Source organism: Kryptolebias marmoratus, linkage group LG8 (assembly GCF_001649575.2).
Source record: "Kryptolebias marmoratus isolate JLee-2015 linkage group LG8, ASM164957v2, whole genome shotgun sequence".
Classification (NCBI taxonomy): Eukaryota; Metazoa; Chordata; class Actinopteri; order Cyprinodontiformes; family Rivulidae; genus Kryptolebias; species Kryptolebias marmoratus.
Genome location: NC_051437.1, coordinates 23,143,329 through 23,160,695, shown reverse-complemented (window position 1 = coordinate 23,160,695; position 17,367 = coordinate 23,143,329). Strand labels below are relative to the sequence as shown.

At 40.7% G+C, this 17,367-nt stretch overlaps 1 protein-coding gene across 2 annotated transcripts in view; it reads right to left on the bottom strand.

Moving 5' to 3' along the window:
- The window catches only part of soga1 (suppressor of glucose, autophagy associated 1), a 76,426-nt gene that overhangs the window by 17,917 nt on the left and 41,142 nt on the right, over positions 1-17,367 (bottom strand). The window contains exons 5-11 of one of the 2 annotated variants that reach the window (XM_017411321.3): positions 8,959-9,021; positions 6,336-6,503; positions 5,583-5,736; positions 4,375-4,945; positions 2,894-3,182; positions 2,350-2,583; positions 233-367 (exon numbers count right to left, since the gene is read on the bottom strand). In XM_017411321.3, coding sequence (XP_017266810.1) covers positions 233-367; positions 2,350-2,583; positions 2,894-3,182; positions 4,375-4,945; positions 5,583-5,736; positions 6,336-6,503; positions 8,959-9,021 — 1,614 coding nt within the window. The remainder of the gene's footprint in view (positions 1-232; positions 368-2,349; positions 2,584-2,893; positions 3,183-4,374; positions 4,946-5,582; positions 5,737-6,335; positions 6,504-8,958; positions 9,022-17,367) is intronic. The other variant, XM_017411323.3, reaches the window with a different exon arrangement.

Genomic DNA, 17,367 nt, shown 5'->3' with positions numbered 1-17,367 from the left:
GATCACTGGTTTAAACAAGTTTTTATTCTTATCGACAATCTGGAGCTGCTTGATTGAAGAGCAGCCATATTTTATATGTTTGTCTTTCTAAATTAACAAGAAAGATTGAGTTTTGGTATTAGAAGACTGGTTTCAGGTTGTGTTGGCTGTGAGCCATGAGATGCACTGAGGCAGACATGTCAGCCCTCCAGAATGGGTTTGTGGCTGTCATGTTGTTCGTGATTGAGCTCACCAACGCATGATCTGCCTCCTTCTCCGGTTCCATCTGGCTGCGGTGCTGATTTTGCGACTCGTTGCTGACAGAGTGGCTGCCGTCCTTAGATCCGTCGTTCACGTCTGGCTCTGATTGGTCCCTATAATCGGGCTGCTGCATGCATGCATGGGCAAGTTAATGAAGAAAAAAAACAAAAACAAACACAAAAGCAGAAAAAAAAATCACAGAAAAAAAGAAGAGGTAGAGATGGGGGCAGGAGACATTTTTAGGAGGAAAACAAAACAAAATAAAAGGGAGGAGATGACAGACAACAAACAAACACAACAATAAGAAAAAACAAGACGACCAAAATGGCGTCCATCCATTAAAAAACATGGGGAAAAAATAAAAAATCAAAACATGACTCACAAGACAAAGAAAAGAATGTAGAGGAAAAAGAGCTTGGTCAAGGAGGAGAAGGAGAGAGTGGAAAAAAGAAAGAAAAGGAGGATGGAGGGGAGAATGAACAGCTGAGGGGAGAGTAGACGATGTTGGAATCGATGAGGACACAAGAGCGCAAAGAAGAACGATAAAGGATCAACATGACAACGAGAGTTACAGAAGGAAAGGAAGGAGGAAGAAGAGGAAAAAGAAGAATGGAGGAAGGCAGTTAGGAGAGTCAAAGCAGAAAGAAAATGATGAGGGAGAGGGACAAACAAGTGATGAGGTGAGAGGATGGTGTGACATGGTGGGAGAAGGAGGTTTAGGAGGTGAAAAAGTGGAAAGTTATGTGCAGAAAGCGGTCAATTATGGTGCCCGTGCAGACAGAAAGGAGGGACAAGAGAGGGAGGAGAGGGGAGGAGAGATTGAAGGGGTTGGAAATGGCCTCTAATGGAGTCTAAACATTATAGGTTGTTACTTCTAATTTATTCACAACTTCCTCCAAACAGGTCAACTAAATCAGATCAGAACAATGTTGCTAAAGCAGAACATCATAGTCCAAAGGTCTGTATTTAAGTCTGAAATAACCTAAATGCCACTGTAGTGACTTTTTAAAAGAAATCATAATGGATTCCTGAATTTCTTTAAAAACATTTCCAACCATCGAGACAAGAAAAAAGACTGGAGTCATATAGAAAGACTGTCAGGTAGATATAGAGACCCTGCTGAGTCAGATGTGCTTTGATCGTTTGTGGATCTTGTATTGAATTTGATACGGATCACTGTAGGGCTGAAGATTCATTAAAGGCTCAGAGTAAATCATAAGACACTGACAATCAGCTAGAACCCTTAGACATCCCAGTGGTGCGTTTCAAATGGAAAATGGGCTTCATGAAGTAAAACAACTTAGACCAAAATCAGATTTAAGACATCTGTTTTTCTTTCTGATTACTTCTGCAACATCAGTGCCATTTGACATTTGAATAATTCTGGCTGACTTCTGTATCTACATTCTGAGTGCTAATGATAAAACTATTGCAAACCTTTAACGCTTGAATGTTTCCATCTTAGTCTCTGTGTTTAACCAGATGTTGTAGAAACAGAAACCACCACATAGAGCTAACACTACAAAGCCCAGCCAAACTCACCTCAATCAAATATAAATCCATACACATTAGAACATGAATAGGCACAGATCCACATCCACAGTTGACATAAACTACATATAAATATAATAATGGATGAATGGTATTTTAAAACCTCACTATGTCTGAGCCACTGGCTCCATTTGAGGCCCAAAGCAGCATTTAAACACAGGTTAGGAGGTATTTTAACAGCATGCAGAGGATATGGTGATTGTACACTGACAGCTCAAATCTGACAGCCTCAAAACATCCATTTACTCCCGTCTTCTTGGTCCTTTATGAGTAGGGCCATAAATAAATAAATTTGAATAATGTGGCAAAAGGAATGTTTTTGTAATGGCCAGGCTTATGCTGGAGGTACGTCAGATTTGAGCATGCTGTGCGTAAATGCATTTTTCACCGTGCAGAGAAACTAAAGCAGCACGTTGGGATGGGGTCGAGCGTGTCAGTCAGCCAAAATAATGTTTAAAAAAAAGTAACTGAAAGAAACACTGAATAAAGAAATGACAATAAACTCAAGAAAAATAGTGACAGGAAGTGAAGGAGAGGATTGTGCTTCTTATCTTTTACCTTTTCCTCTGCTCGGTTCTCTTGATCCTGGCCGTCTCCAGAGCAGGGGATGGAGGCGCAAGGGGAGGGTGGAGGGGAAGCACCTTCCAACTGGGCATCCCTCCCACTTGATGGAGCTTTACCCAGGCCGTCTACCTGCTCCACGAAGGCCTGCAGCTGGGAGTGCAGGGCCTGAAGCCTGCTGGTCAGAGCACCAACCAGAGGGTGGTCTCTCAGATCAGACAGCTCCGAAATCTGGAGGAGAAAAACAAAAAACAAACTCAATTTATTTCACTGCCAGTCAGAGCTGGCAGTGAAAGGGAACATGATGATTCGATAAGTGATAAGCTGCAGAGACAGCTTATCAGCAAAACTGGCAAACTGAAATCAAAAACATTGGTCATGGAGGCTGTGATGTGAAGAGATATGGCTGTAAAAGTACTTTCTGATATGTGAGGAATCTGATAAATGGATTTAATGATTAAAGTGAGTCAAAGTGAAACAACCTGATAGTTTTATGGGAGCGTTTCAGGGAGGAGAACCAGAGCAAGCGAAGGACGCGTACCTGAGGTTTCTCCAGGTCACACGGCTCTGCTGCCTCGTTGTTGCAGACCTTGTGATACACTGAAGGGGACGAGGACAGGCAGTTGGACTCGGGGGAGGTCAGTAGCTGTATCGCAGTGGAAACCAAACGAGCCTGGTCCCTCATGGCCAACAAGGCATCATGGTCCTTCTGCCCCAGGCACCCGGGGAGCGAAGTTGTTGGATCAGCGTTGTCCTCGACCCTCTTCTTCTGTTCATCGATCTCCAGGGCTTCGTTCTCTCCCCCCACAGGCTCTTTGCGATGGGGCGAGCTGAGGGAGAAACACGGAAAGCTCTTCTTAAACGACTCTTGGCTTCACTAAAGGAGATTTTAGAACGGATTTTTACTGCACTAAATCCTCCCAAATGTTGGCAAAGTTATACAGAATGCCCAAGACTGAACCGACAGTTTTGTGGGAATGTTGTCCTGGATTAACTTTTCAGTTTCAAATAAAATAAGGCTGATAAACAGTAGGTTTTGGGTGTGTCTTTGAGTTGCTGAAGTCAGTTTACTCTGGGTTTATGTGGAGTGGCTGGAAGAAAAAAAAAACAAAACACTACATGACCTTTTTCTTCATCATCTATTTCCCTCACTAGGTATATTTTTTGTTTGCTTCATATTTTGAGGTATAGGACATAAGTGTACAAAACATATGTGTATATGTTGAAGCTGATTAATATTTGGTTCTTTTCAAATTGAGTTGGAAAGCACGTTAGTCTTAAAACCTGTCCTAAATGTTGTCAGCACATGTACTTTTGTATTTAATTTACACAGTTTTCTTTAACCCTGACTCATAGTGCGTTTTTCCAGAATGTTCTTTCTGCAGATGCTGAAGCGCTGCACTGGAAGAAAATATTTCCCCTAAATCACCTTCAGGTGGATAACAGAATCAGGACAACTAAAGGTCACTCGTACTTATTGTTGTCGAATTAAAACAAGGGCCTTGTGCTTTCTGCATCCTTGAGTGCAGAAGAGTTGTGTGCGATCAGCATGACTTACACATCATCATGAAAGAATGTGAAAGGATTTTATATACATGCATTTTCTACAACCGCTTTAGGGCCCCAGCTGTGCAGGTCTTGGAAAATCAAAATTGAGATCAAATTTCCAGAAAGAACCTGTGTAGTGCTGTCTGGTTTACTGCATATATAATCACACACATTTCGTGAAGAATCAAATCAGTAATATTTCACGGACTTGGAGGGGTTTCTGGTTTTAGATGTAGATTTACGGAGCATACATTGAACCTGATCAGAAAGTAGCATTATAGATCTTGTTTTAAATTACTCACTTTTTCATGTAATTATGGTCTAAGTCTAGATATTAGATTGGAATTTGATAACAGTTGGCTTTTGTGCAGGTTTTTTTATAGTGTTTTATTCAAAGAAGAAAATTCAATTGGCATATATTATAACATATTTATTTGCTATTACCCATGACAAAACAGGAAAATATACAGTTACCTGAAGGGGAGGCATTCAGCCGAGTCTCCTGCCTCTGCATCTGTCTCCAGAGCCAGTCTTAATGAGGAGGAGGAGGAGGAGGAGGAAGGAACATGATAGGAAGCGAGATCACAGCGCTGCAGGTTGGACAGAAGAACGCGGTTCTCGTACTGAAGCTTATTCACTTTCCCACTCAGTTCTCCAATCTGAAGCCTCGCCACTCTGAGCTCCTCCTCGTGGGTCAGGGCGTCTGTGCTGATAAGCACCGCCCCTTCCTGTATGGAGTGCGAGGGGCTGTCGTTGAGCAGCCCGTCTGTCAGGGACATCAGTGAATTGGACGACAGCGTGGACGCTGCGGGTGGGAGCTCAGACTTATAGCGGTTGATCTCGTTCATCAGGAGTTTGTTCTGTTCCTCCATCTCAATCAGAGACCTCCTCAGAAGCTCTGCTTCCTCCTCAACAAACTGCAGGTGTCTCTGGAGCTCCATGACGTTTTCAGATGAAGCTCCTCCCCCGAGCACCGCGGCCCCGCCTGTGAGGCCAAGCCCTGCCCCCGGGCTCCCACCAACACCTGTAAGATCCTGAGGGCCATCTGGGGATGAAGACGCAGGCAGAGGTTACAAAAAGATTTAACCTCAGGAGATGAGATGTATTCTGCAACTATAATAATCTAAAACTTGTTTAAAAATGAAAAAGTGAAGGTCACATAATACCTGAAAAAGACTTAATAGTTTCTTTTGCAAAGGGAAGACAAAAAAGGCAAAAGTGCTGCCATATTTTCCATGTGAAAGCACTTCAGTTAATACACAGAGATTAATTAATACTGACATTTACTTTTGAATTCTAGTAGAAAAAAATAATTTTCCTTCCCACTTTCAGCATAAACACAACTTCTCAGGCGTTAATTAGTTTATTCATTGACAAATGAATTTTGCACTGAAGGTGACAGGGTTGAAATAAATTTCTGTGTTGTATAATTATTTTTATTTCAACTGAATACCAAACAAAGAATACAGAAAACCTGACAAGCTCTCGAATGACGAAAGTTATCTTAGCAGCAATGACATGGAGAGAACAAGGATCATTCAACTATAAAACCATTAAAATCAGGGGAAAAAAACTCTTTAGCTTTTATACTTTACAGATTAACTTTAAATAAACTTTCTGAGGTATAAAAGAAATGCTACATGTTGTTTCTGGGTGTATGCTCAGCTAACAATCAGGCCAACCTTGTGTTCCCTTCATGTCGTCCATCTCCGCCCGGAGGCCTCTGTTCTCCACCTCCAGCTCCACGATGCGTCGACTCAACAGGTTGGCCTCCTCCTCCACCAGCTTCAGGTGAACCCTGATCTCCGCTTCACGGGTGTGCGGGGAGTCGGCAACCTGCAGAGAGTCAAAGAAGAGAAGCATTTACACACCTCCCTCCGAGTGATTCTCCTATTTTAACATAATAACCAGCCTGTCAGACTGTTAGCATCATTTAAGTGCTTCTACTATTTAAAAGTCATGACTGGGAGGGATAAAGTGATGTAAGAATGACATAAAGTCATAACCATATCCCTGGCACAGAGACATATTTTTACAAATTAGGATAGTTTAAGGTAAAATATTTTTATATTTTCAATCATTGTAGTGTTTTGATCGGTTCTAAAATTACTTCCTCTCAGCAAAGTTTTCCTGTTCATTCTTGCCCAAGGGTACATATGTGCCTTTTAAGGTTTTTATTGGTGGCAAAATAAGAGATCACTTTCAAAATAAAACCTACATAATGTCCTGATGACACTGTTTTATTTTAGCCACAAACATGAGGAAGGTAAGAGTTGAAATCCGTAAAAAGGAGGAAAATTAGTGTTTTATTTCAGGCAGTAAAGAGGTGAAGTTTAACGACTTCTCTGCTGATCATACTTCCTGGCTGTGGTCAGTCTGAACATACTCTCCCAGACATCCTGTTTGTGGTGTAAAACACCTCCTCGTCCTCTCACCTCCTCCACGGTAAGCGAGGCGTTGACGTCCCCATACAGCGACCTGTACTTGGCCAGCTCCTCCTTCATGGCCTCGCTGTCCTTCACCAGCTTGGTCAGCTTCTTGCACATCAGAGCCGACTCCTCTTTGGCAAAGTGGAGCTGACACTTCAGGTCGGAGCTGTCCTCCTGCAGAGACGGGACAGAGGGACACAAAGGCGACGGGGTGACACAAATATCATCTGCATTTAACAATAAAGCATCAACAGAAATGATTCATTTATATAATAATAATAATTAATTAATTTAAATAAAATTAAAGCAGAAGCAATCAGAGGCCACAGAGTCATTAAAAAACTGTAGGATCCAGATCAGCACCGAAATGAAATCACTTGTTTTTTTGTGACAACACCAACATTTCCTGAACATTTCATCAAAAACTGTTCTTTAGTTTTTAAGTAAAGCTGCTAACAGACAAACAAACCAATATTACTGTAACATAACCTCCCTGGCGGAGGTATTTAAAGACTGAAAACAATATTTTAGTGCTTGACAAGTTTAAATTTCCCCACTAAAGGGAATTTGACTAAAACAAAAAACAAAAGTGTCACAAATTATTGATAATATTCCCGTGGATGTGTTTAAGTCATAAAAAAGCACATTTGTGTGTAAATAATTCTAATGAATAAGAAATAATGACTTCCTTTGAAGTTTTAATGTGAAACTCACAGGCAGGTAAATAAAAATCACCTTCAGGCTAATTTACATAATAATAAAAATGTATTCCTGTCCATTATTTACATATTTATTCCCTAATCTAATAAGCTGATGCATTAAACATGAGTTGGGAAACAAACAAAAACAAAAAACTGATAATTAAACACAATCTATCTGTGGGATTTGCTCAAATCAGATGACTAAAAATAGAAGGTAAAACATTTAATAGAAATAAATCTGATTAAAACCTTTGTGGAAAAACAAGTGAGATGAAGGGAGTTCAGTTTGTCCAGGGTCAAAGGTCACACAGAGATCCTGACAGGACAGATAAAACTCAGATCACTTCCTCCAAGCTGCTCAACTATGACACTTTGACCTTTAAATGTATCCAGACTGATGATTTAAAACACTGGAGATCCAGGGTGAAGCAGGAGATGATTGAATCATCTTTGTAAATATCAGATTTTCCGAACCACAAACGACTCCAGCTTCTCTGAAATGACTCGGCTTCTTATTCTCTTTTGAGCGATCTAAACTATAAAAAGAAATATTTAGACAAAGATCTGTTTGACTAACTTATGGCTCTCAGCAACCAACGGGTGAAGTCAGAGTCGCACTGTGTTTGTTCCTCGTTAGACTTGGAGGGAGAAAAGAACGAGGAGAAAGGGCAGAGACACTCCAGGAAACACTCTCATTAGTGGTCGGCCTCAGACATCACATATCATCTGCAAAAAATATTTACTTCCTCTCTGGAAAATATAAAACCAAAAAGTGCTGACATACAAACTGTGAAAGAAACAGAAACGGAAAAAAACAACAACATTTTTTCTGTTTATATTTTAGAAAACAAATGCTATCTGTTTCATGAATGGTTTAAAAAACCTAATTTGATAATTTTGTAGAAAAAAAAAATTGTAAAAAAGTTGAATATTCTAAATAAAAAGGTAAATAAATCCAAATGCAGAACAGAGTGAAGGAGCAGTTTACCTTTGTTTAGTGCTGTTGAACATATATTGTAAATAATCTACTACCACGCAAGTAAAAAAAAACTACTTTTAAAAGTAATATGTCAGACAACTGTTTTAGCGTTTTTCTGACCCCTAGTGGCCAAAAACAGAACAAGTCAAAACAACTCATTCCTCATATTTCCGGTTTCTTTTCTACGAAAGGCGTCGATTTTCAAACAAAAAGTGTTAAAAACTCACTGAAAAGTTTCTCAAATGAAAGCGACATAAATCTCATTGACGTTTTCTCTTTCATCGTGCTGCTGGAGCTGACCTCAGGTAACCGGGTCCACACATTCCCCAGAAGCAGCTCTGCGCCTGTGTTTGTTTTACGGCTCGTGGAGCGCTTCCAACCACATTAAACGAGGCCTGGGCTGCTGATGTTACAGCCATTTATGGTCTGTGGTCTGGAAGGAGAGTCTGTGCTCGAGTTAGCAGCTCAGGGGAGAAATCCCTGAGCTGCAGACGTCATTTTCAGCGATAACTCGTGAATTCTTCACCTGTAGCTATTAACTTTTTTGACTCTCAGCAATTACTATTTGGCAATGCTTGGACTAATTTTGTTATCTGACAGATTAGGAAGTTAAATTAGTTGATTAACCTGATTTTAGAAGATTTAAAATGTTTCAAAAGCGTGCATTGTTTCCAGTTCGATGCAAACACCTGCAGAACAACACAGAGCCCAAAAAAAGGAGCAGCTGATTTATCTGTTTAAAACTCCACACAACCTGTCTGGACAAATGTGTTATCCTGAAAGGGAAGTAGGTCACAGACACAAACAGGAGTTCCAAGAGAAGGCAGCTTTTATAAAAACCAGTAAGTTTGGGTTTCTTCAGCTGCTGAGATGAGGCTGTGTTCCTCTTATTGATTATTTGAACCAACTGGAGGACCGCCCAGCACTGTGTGTGTGTGTGTGTGTGTACCTGTGCAGCAGGCTTCTTGTCAGCTTTGTTGCCGGTTCGTGCTCCTCTTTTCTTCTGGGAGTTCTGCAGAGACACAGAGACATTCTCATTAGTAAGACGTCGCACCTCTTCCGTTCTTAAAAAATGAACAAGTCAAAAACACAACGGTAGGTGACGAACCTGCAGCGTCAAGAACGCAACTGGGTTTAGTTTTCATGCAGAGATGTGAGTCTAAATCTGTTGTCTTCATAAACCTGCGCACCTGAAAATCCAGCTTATTTAGAATAACTAAACAAGCGAGTGAGAGTTTCATAGTTTCATAGTCCACTGCAACTTTTATTTCAAAGGATTTGTGCCCACTTGTGCGCTATGTTTCACACTTTGGAGGCATGGCGGAAAATGATCGTCGCAACCATTAACACACTAAACAGGACCAAAAACAGAGTCATGGAAACACTGAAGAAAGCTGATAAGACAGCTCTGACGTGATGCGTGATCAGTCATTAACATAGAAGATTACGTCACTATAATCAGCATTTTGTTCATGCATCCATCCTTTTTCTTTCCCCACTTTTTCCTTTCCGGGTCGCAGGGAGCTGGTGTCTATCTCCAGCAGTCACTGTGAGAGAGGCGGGGACACCCTGGACAGGTCGCAGGTCCATCACAGGACCACATAGAGACAGACAACCACGCACACACAGTCACCAGTTAACCTAACCTGCATGTTTTTGGACTGTGGGAGGAAACCAGAGCACCCAGAGAGAACCCATGCACGCATGGGGCGAACATGTAAACCCCACACAGAAAGGCCCCCCGCTGAGAATCAAACCCAGGACCTTCCCGTTGCAAGGCAACAATGCTAACTGTAACAATAAAGCACCAAAAATGCTAAAAGCTTAATGTGCGATTAATAAGTGAGACGTGTTTCACACACAGAGGAGTGTGGCTACTTCTCTGTGAACGTGCCACTTTATTCTCAGAAACTAAAATGCCCAACACTAAAGGCTCAGATACCTACATTTTGTCAGTTGTATCAACATATAAACACTTAAGTAATAAACATCCTAAAATGTCCTTCCTGTCTATCTGTGGGTATCAAATTATCCTGAAAATCTTTGTCAAATGAACAGTTTTCCAAGGAGTATTTTTCTGAAAATTAAATCCATGTTTTATATAAGGAGCTCCAGTTTTAACCTTTAAATCTTTGCTAAAACTAAGACAGAGAAGTGTGATTCTCAGACATAAGCCATCTTAAACTACACACACACACACGCTCAATCACACTTTCCCTTCCTCCTTTAGGTGAGACCTGGGCGTGATTGCCGTGGTGATTTTAATCACTACTTTAACACTGATAAGAAGATGGAATTACAGCTGAGGACTGAAACAGAGACACAGACACACATCAAGCCCTGTTCATTCATTATATCTGCCCAGTGAATCAGACCCTCATCCATCATCATTCCTTCTCTTTCGAGCCAAAACCAGCCATCACACACACACCTACACACACCTCAACCTTAAACCAAGCCCTTAACCCAAAAAATGATGTTAGAACCGGGCTTTGGTCCTCATAAGGACTACAGGTCCTGACAGGGGAGATGATTATACCAGAAAAGGCCCTAAAAAGGTAACAAAAGCTAGGTGTACACACACACACACACACACAGACCGACACACACACTGCAGTAACCAAGCTCATCTGGCTCAGTCTGTTTCCATGGAAACAAGCTACTCTCTCTGCAACAGACCATCAACAACAAAGGAAGGAGTGGAGAGACAGACAGGAGGTCAGAAACAACTAAGGAAGAAAAACACTTCTCATTAAAACGGAAACATTTCTAAGATGTAAAGTTAAAATAGAGCATCTGGATTATTAACTGCAGTAGGTTTTTTTCTAATATTCATTTATTTTTTTGTTTTTTTCTGATTTCCATCACTCTCCTCTCTCACCTCCTCTTCCAAGCCCTTCATCATCTCCTCCCTCTCATCCCTCCGTTGGGCCATTTTCCAACCACTTAATTGTTCATCTCCCACTGTGCACCATTCCTCATCCCCCAAACCTCATTTCACAGCAGTTTATCAGCATGCAGAGGTGCATCAGCGACTCTAAACTGATCAATGCTGCAGCCATTGATCCTGACTGCACAGATGTTGGAACCTCTGGATCGGGCTTCCAGTTTAGCAGCTTCAGAGGGACTCTGGAACTGCCAGGAAGAGAAACAGCTGATATTAAAGTTCGATTCATTTAGGCAGGACAATAATGGGCTGCAGCATGAGACGTGTTGAATGAGCTGCGGAACCGAACCATCACTTTATATGAATCTCATCACCGTAGCTGTTAACAAGTCTATTTTTTTATTTTTTTGTTGCAGACAGTTTGTTTTGCCGCCCAATAAAAGAGAAAAACGGATAAAACTTAAAGTTCCTTTGATCAAATGTCTCAGTTAATCATGACTCTGTGACAAGCAGCCAGTTTAGAAATGAAGCAGGAGCCATTTTCATCCGTTTACTCCTGCACTTTTCAAACTTTTCATTTATATTTGTGATGTTACAATTTAAATTCATGGATTTCAATCTGCTATACTTTCTTTTTTCTTTTGCCACAAAAAGCTGCAGAGTCACAAAACAACATAAAAGGCAGTTTCTTATTCTTCATCCTGCAGGCTGGAGGTGACTCAGCTGTTTAAACCTGCTGCAAGATTACATCTATTTTATTTTTTTATATGAAATATCTAGGCGTAGACTGACAAAGAGCTGAACAGCCTAAACCGTAAAATGCTGACCTGCCGTGGTAAACGCTTTCCTGAAATATGTACATCTATTTTCCACTATAAACCTATTTTATGTCTTGATTTTTGTTCGGTTGTCATCATCACTTGAGAAAAAAAAAAATCGTTGCAGCAGAGTTGAAAGGAAGAAGCCTGCAGACATCCTTCAGGTCTGAAAAGAAAACTTGTGTCTGAATTTAAAAGTTAAAGAGAAAAACTGTTGCTTAAAGCTGTAAAATAAAGAGTTTTGATAAATATGTATTTCTCAGAAGCCTTGCTTTGTTTTGTTGCCATTGATGCATAAAACTTAATGAATCTTCATGAAAAACATGAACAAATGTTGATCAATGTTTCTTGAAGTTAAATGCTTCTTCTTACAGCTACTCTGCACATCCAATCTAAAAGTATACTTGGAAATGTTCATTATTTATAAAGTAGAAGCCCACACACTGCGACCAGAGCCCAGCTCTCATGTTTCGGATCTACAGTTTCACTCCGGATTAGATAACAAGTTGACTTTCATGCTTTTCTGACTCCCCTCCTCTCAACGATACCAGGAGTAACAAAGGTTTTCTTGGGATTTCTTTCTATTCATTACAACAGAGAAAAGAAGACGGGCAAGACTGAAAAAACAAGCAAGAACTGCAAAGGCAGCAAGAAAAAAAGGACAAAACACAACTTCAAAACGGAACAGATGGACGAACAGAAACAGATTGGCTCAAGAAGAGAAGGAGGAACAAATTATCAGCGACACAGACAGAAAACAAACACAGCAGAGCAAAAAAAAAAAGGGGGCGAGTAACAGAAAGATACGCTGCCACTCCTGTCACTGAACAGGAGTAAGACCTCTCCTCCTTCCAGTCGGATCTGATCTGCAGCCCAACCAGTCGTGACGCTCAGAGCTGCAGAGCAGGACGCCCTCAAACACACCCAGAGAGCCGATAAAAGCCCGGGGAGATGGAAACACACAGCTCAGATTGGAAGGACACTGACAAATGTTGACTCTGTGGCTGCAAAGGAGCACTTCCTCCTGAAACAGATAACTAAACTAAACAAGCCGTTGCAGAAACTCTGGGTAAGCAGAGCATGAAACCGACTCTGATACTCCAAACAGGAAGTACACGCATCCAAAACCGATAAATCAGCAGCAAATAGTTACAAGTTTGAAGTTCAAGCAGCTAAAACCAGAGGAAATGAAGATGGCATCCTTATATAACATACACACGCAAATAACATACACACGCACACACACACATGGCCACACATACACACACACACACACACACACGTGCACACACACACACACATACACACACACACACACACGTGCACACACACACACACACGTGCACACACACACACACACACACGCTGTCAAAGAGCCGAAACAGCTGGACTGAGGGGTTCATGGTGGGATCTGGGTGGCAGACTTCAGCTGACAAACGGTCTGAACAGCCATGTTGTCAGGCTCACAGGATGAGGGGAATCGAAGCGAGAGACAAGGAGCAGCAGGGAAATCAGATTTGTTTTGGTTGTGCAGATTCACCTGAACCAACCAGGCATGAAATCCTGAGAGGGACACGGAAGGAAGACTGAATTACTCGATTCAATCAACCTGAGAGGAGAAGTGTCCATGATTTCTTCCTGCTTTATAGGGTGGGAACGTTTATTATCGTTCACGTTCAATACAAGGTGGGCAATCGTGAAACTGCCAGTGTCTGAGCATATGTCTGTTAGCAATGTATCTCCTGAACCACTAGATGAATTATAATGAAACTTTCAGAAACTAACCATTGAATGTACATCTACAACTGATTAACTTTTGAAGTGAATTCAATTCAAGATGGCCGCCACAGCTAATCAAACGTATCAAACACAAAGATGGCCATAGCTCAGGCAATTTTACAGATAATAAACTGAAATTTGGTTTGGTGGTAGCTGAGAGTCACCCCCAACACACATTCCAAGCACTATATGTTGTGGAAAATTTTTGTTTAAAACTTTAGCATTAACTGTTGGCATTGATGCTGTCTGTTAGCAAAATATCTCATGAACTACAGGATGGATTTTAATTAAATTCTCAGACAGTGATAATTGGATGTTCATCTACAACTGATTAAATTTTTTTTTTTTTTTGAATCAGCCAAATTCAACATTAGCTATGACACAAACGGTTGTGACTCAGCCAGGTTTGAAGATACTTTAAAACCTGATGTGCTAGTAGCTGAGTGTCATTCACAACTCTGAGCTTGAAACACATAAGATTGCTCCTGAACTTAGTTTCAAGGTTTGACTAAAGTGGCTACAACTCCATCATTTCTCAACATAAGATGATCTTAGTCTGAAGTTCTGGCTTGAAAGGAGGTGGGTGATATGCATTCTTTCAAGTAACACTAGGCCTTCATTTTTTAAAGATTTAAACTGACTTTTCTACAAGATACCATCTAGTTTTGACATTCAAACAGAAAATATGGCTGCTGAGGGAAGATTTTAAGAACAGGTTTTACTCGGGTGACATTTAAAAGCCATTATTGTTTGAATGTAAAACAGCAGTTTTGTGTTTTGCTATAAAGTCGCTGTTTTTCCAGTAAATAGCAACCAAAGTAGATTATTTTTTGTACTTTATTTTCTGTTGAGCAGCTCAGAAGCTTCCTTTAAATTTCTTCTGAACACACGAGTCTGAAGGTAAACACGGACAATCCCTGAGTGCAAAAATTGGATCAAATTTCTGGAACACTGGGTGAAAAATAATGCATATGCACGCGTGCGCATGCAGAGAGGGTGCAGGTTTCACAAGACACAACACACACACGCGCACACACACACACACACACACACACACACACACACACACACACACACACACACACACACACACACACAGCTTCATTCTTTGTCTCAGGAACAGGACACTCGGGTATCATCGTTACAGCCACACACAATGGAACAAAGATTCATCACAATGCGACCCACAATTGGTTGCATAACCACTGTGTGTGTGTGGAGTGTGTGTGTGTGTGCAAGATAAAACTGGATGGCAGCAGAAAGAAATAGTTGATTGACAGGGCGGAAGGAGGGAGATAATTACACGACGCCGTCCCTCGGAGTGATGTGACCAGAACACTGCAACACAAAGCAGCAACAATCTGCTTCCACTCGTCCTAAAACCAGCTAATTAATAAATATGAAAAAGGTAATAAATCATGATTGCTTATCCTTTTGTTTCGGGTAGAGACTGACATGCTATATTAAACGAACTGAGCTGATAAATAAAGACTTCTTCAGCACAAATCCTGCCCCGAATGTTTGCACAACAACAGAGCTGTGTTACGTTGTGGACTAATCCCAGCATCACATTTGTTCGGAGCCCGAGCCGTTAAGCAGCTCTCTGCAGATGTTTACAGGCGGAGTGAAGCAGCTCTGAGTATCAGAGAGGAGCGGAGAAGACAGAAGCCACTCCATCGCTCTCCCAAAGCTCCGGTCTGCTCAGCTCATTACTACAAACTCACAGCTTCCATACTCTGCAGCGCCGCTCACACAGAAACAATATCAGAAGAGCCTGCTGATGCTGAGGTGGAAAACCATCAGCTGTCAGCCCCCTGTCTTATGTCCTTTAACTGAGGAACAGAAAAAGAATAAATGCAAGCATCTTTTCTTTAGCTGCTTAGGAAATATACCAAGCAGCAGTTGTGTGAATGCTGAGTCAGCATTTACACACATATCAAATGTCCAGCTGATTCAGGAAATGGATGCTCTGAATTTAGTTTTTTTGTGACTTTTATATTAGTCAAAATATAACTTTATCTAGAAATATTTCCCCATAAAAATAAATTCAGACACATTGTTCTCTTTGAAATCTGCTTCATTGTACTTGCTCTATTTTTCTTCCTATGCCACCTTTAGCTTCTAATTGGCATTGAGCTACTTTTAGCTAGCATTTTGCTGCTTCTAGCTAGTGCTCTGCTTCTTTTAGCTTTAATAGCTCAGTTTCAGCTTCTTCTGCAAACTTCAGCAAAGTCATTCAGCTCTCTGCATTCACACTGGATTTTAGCAAAGAAACAAAGAAAAAGGCATTTTATTTAGTTTCATATCAATTTACCCTGAATAAAGGAGAAAGATAAATGTTTCTTTTGTTGTGTAGCAACCAATATGACAGCAGGGTTGCAACAACTTCAACAAACCCGAGGAGAAGTGGAATTAGGGGCTCAAGAAACAGACTTTTGTTCTTTTAGATTATTTTTGTTATTCACATCACAGGAGGGAAAAAAGAAAGAACTAAAAGACAAGGATGAGCCAAGAGAAAAGAACCGGATAAGTGTGGAGAGCAGGAGTTGAAAATGTGAATGAATGAATGCATCCTGTGCAGGCAGAGATGTGGAGGAGGAAAAACAGCACTCTGAGTGTCTCTGGTGGTTTAGATGTCTGCGATAAGGTCAGCTCCTGAAAGTATGACAAAGCCAGACTGAAAAAGGAGGTTTTTTCTATTTCACATTCAAGAAAATAAAAAAATCAACTATCAAATATTAATGGATCTACCAACAGGATACCTTATCAGTAAAATCTACATACTTTGTTTCTGTAACTGATGATTGATTGATATAAATGCTTCCAAAAATCTATACATTTTCATTTTAAGACATAAATTTTACCATTGTTGGCAAATCTAACTTATCAGAATTCTAAAAACTGCAAGAATTGAAAATACTGTTGCACGTGTAAAAAACTAAATAATCTTCCCTAAAAGTTCAGAGATGCGTGTACAGTTTGTCTAATTTGGCCCACAACGTGCCTGTGTGCATTTTATATCATCTAAAAAAAAGAAGAAACTCTAAACCAAAACACCAGTTTGTTACTTTACCACAACTAAACACATTTGTCTCATTTCACCTGGAATGGATGATCTAGTCAAACATTTCTGTTAATCATTCTTCAGCAGCTTTAATGAAAACCCCACATTGTGAAACAGAATAAATGATCCAGTTATGAATCAGCTACTGATTCTGGAAGGTCGTATGGAGGTCAGATCACAACGAGAACAAACCCTCTGCAGAGAGACATGTTTCTGTTGCATTATTTTGGTTAATGTATAGCAAAACTTAGTGGCTAGTTTTTGCAAAGGCTTCAGGGTAAATGAATGATGTAATGAAGCTGTAATGTGCCTCGGATTACATCTGCTGTGTGTATCAGTGTGGCTAAAACCAACACACTGAACGAACAATTAGCATCTCATTAGCATAGCAACAAAAAGCCCTGGAGCAGAGAGGGGATGGATGTGATACCCTGCATATGTAACTCCACATTGTATATGTCAAAAAACAATTTTTTTTCTTCTGTTTATTTCTGTTTTGACAATCACACAGTCCCTGAAATAGATAAATAAATAAGGAGATTCAAATAAGAGACTGATTTCTAAAAGAAATCAAAGACGGGAGCTTTTCTTTGGAATCAGAGTGGCTCACTTTCAGCCTCCTCCATCAGTGAGAATCGTGTGTGTGTGTGTGTGTGTGTGTGTCTGCCAATAAGTGTGTGTTTGTCTCCAGAGTCTGTGCTCGTTAAGGCAGTGTGTTACTGGGTCACCTTGAGCCAATGAGCAGCCCTCAAACACGACGTGAGAGCTCGACTCCATCTGAATTATTCATCCAGTTTGAGGGGCTCATCA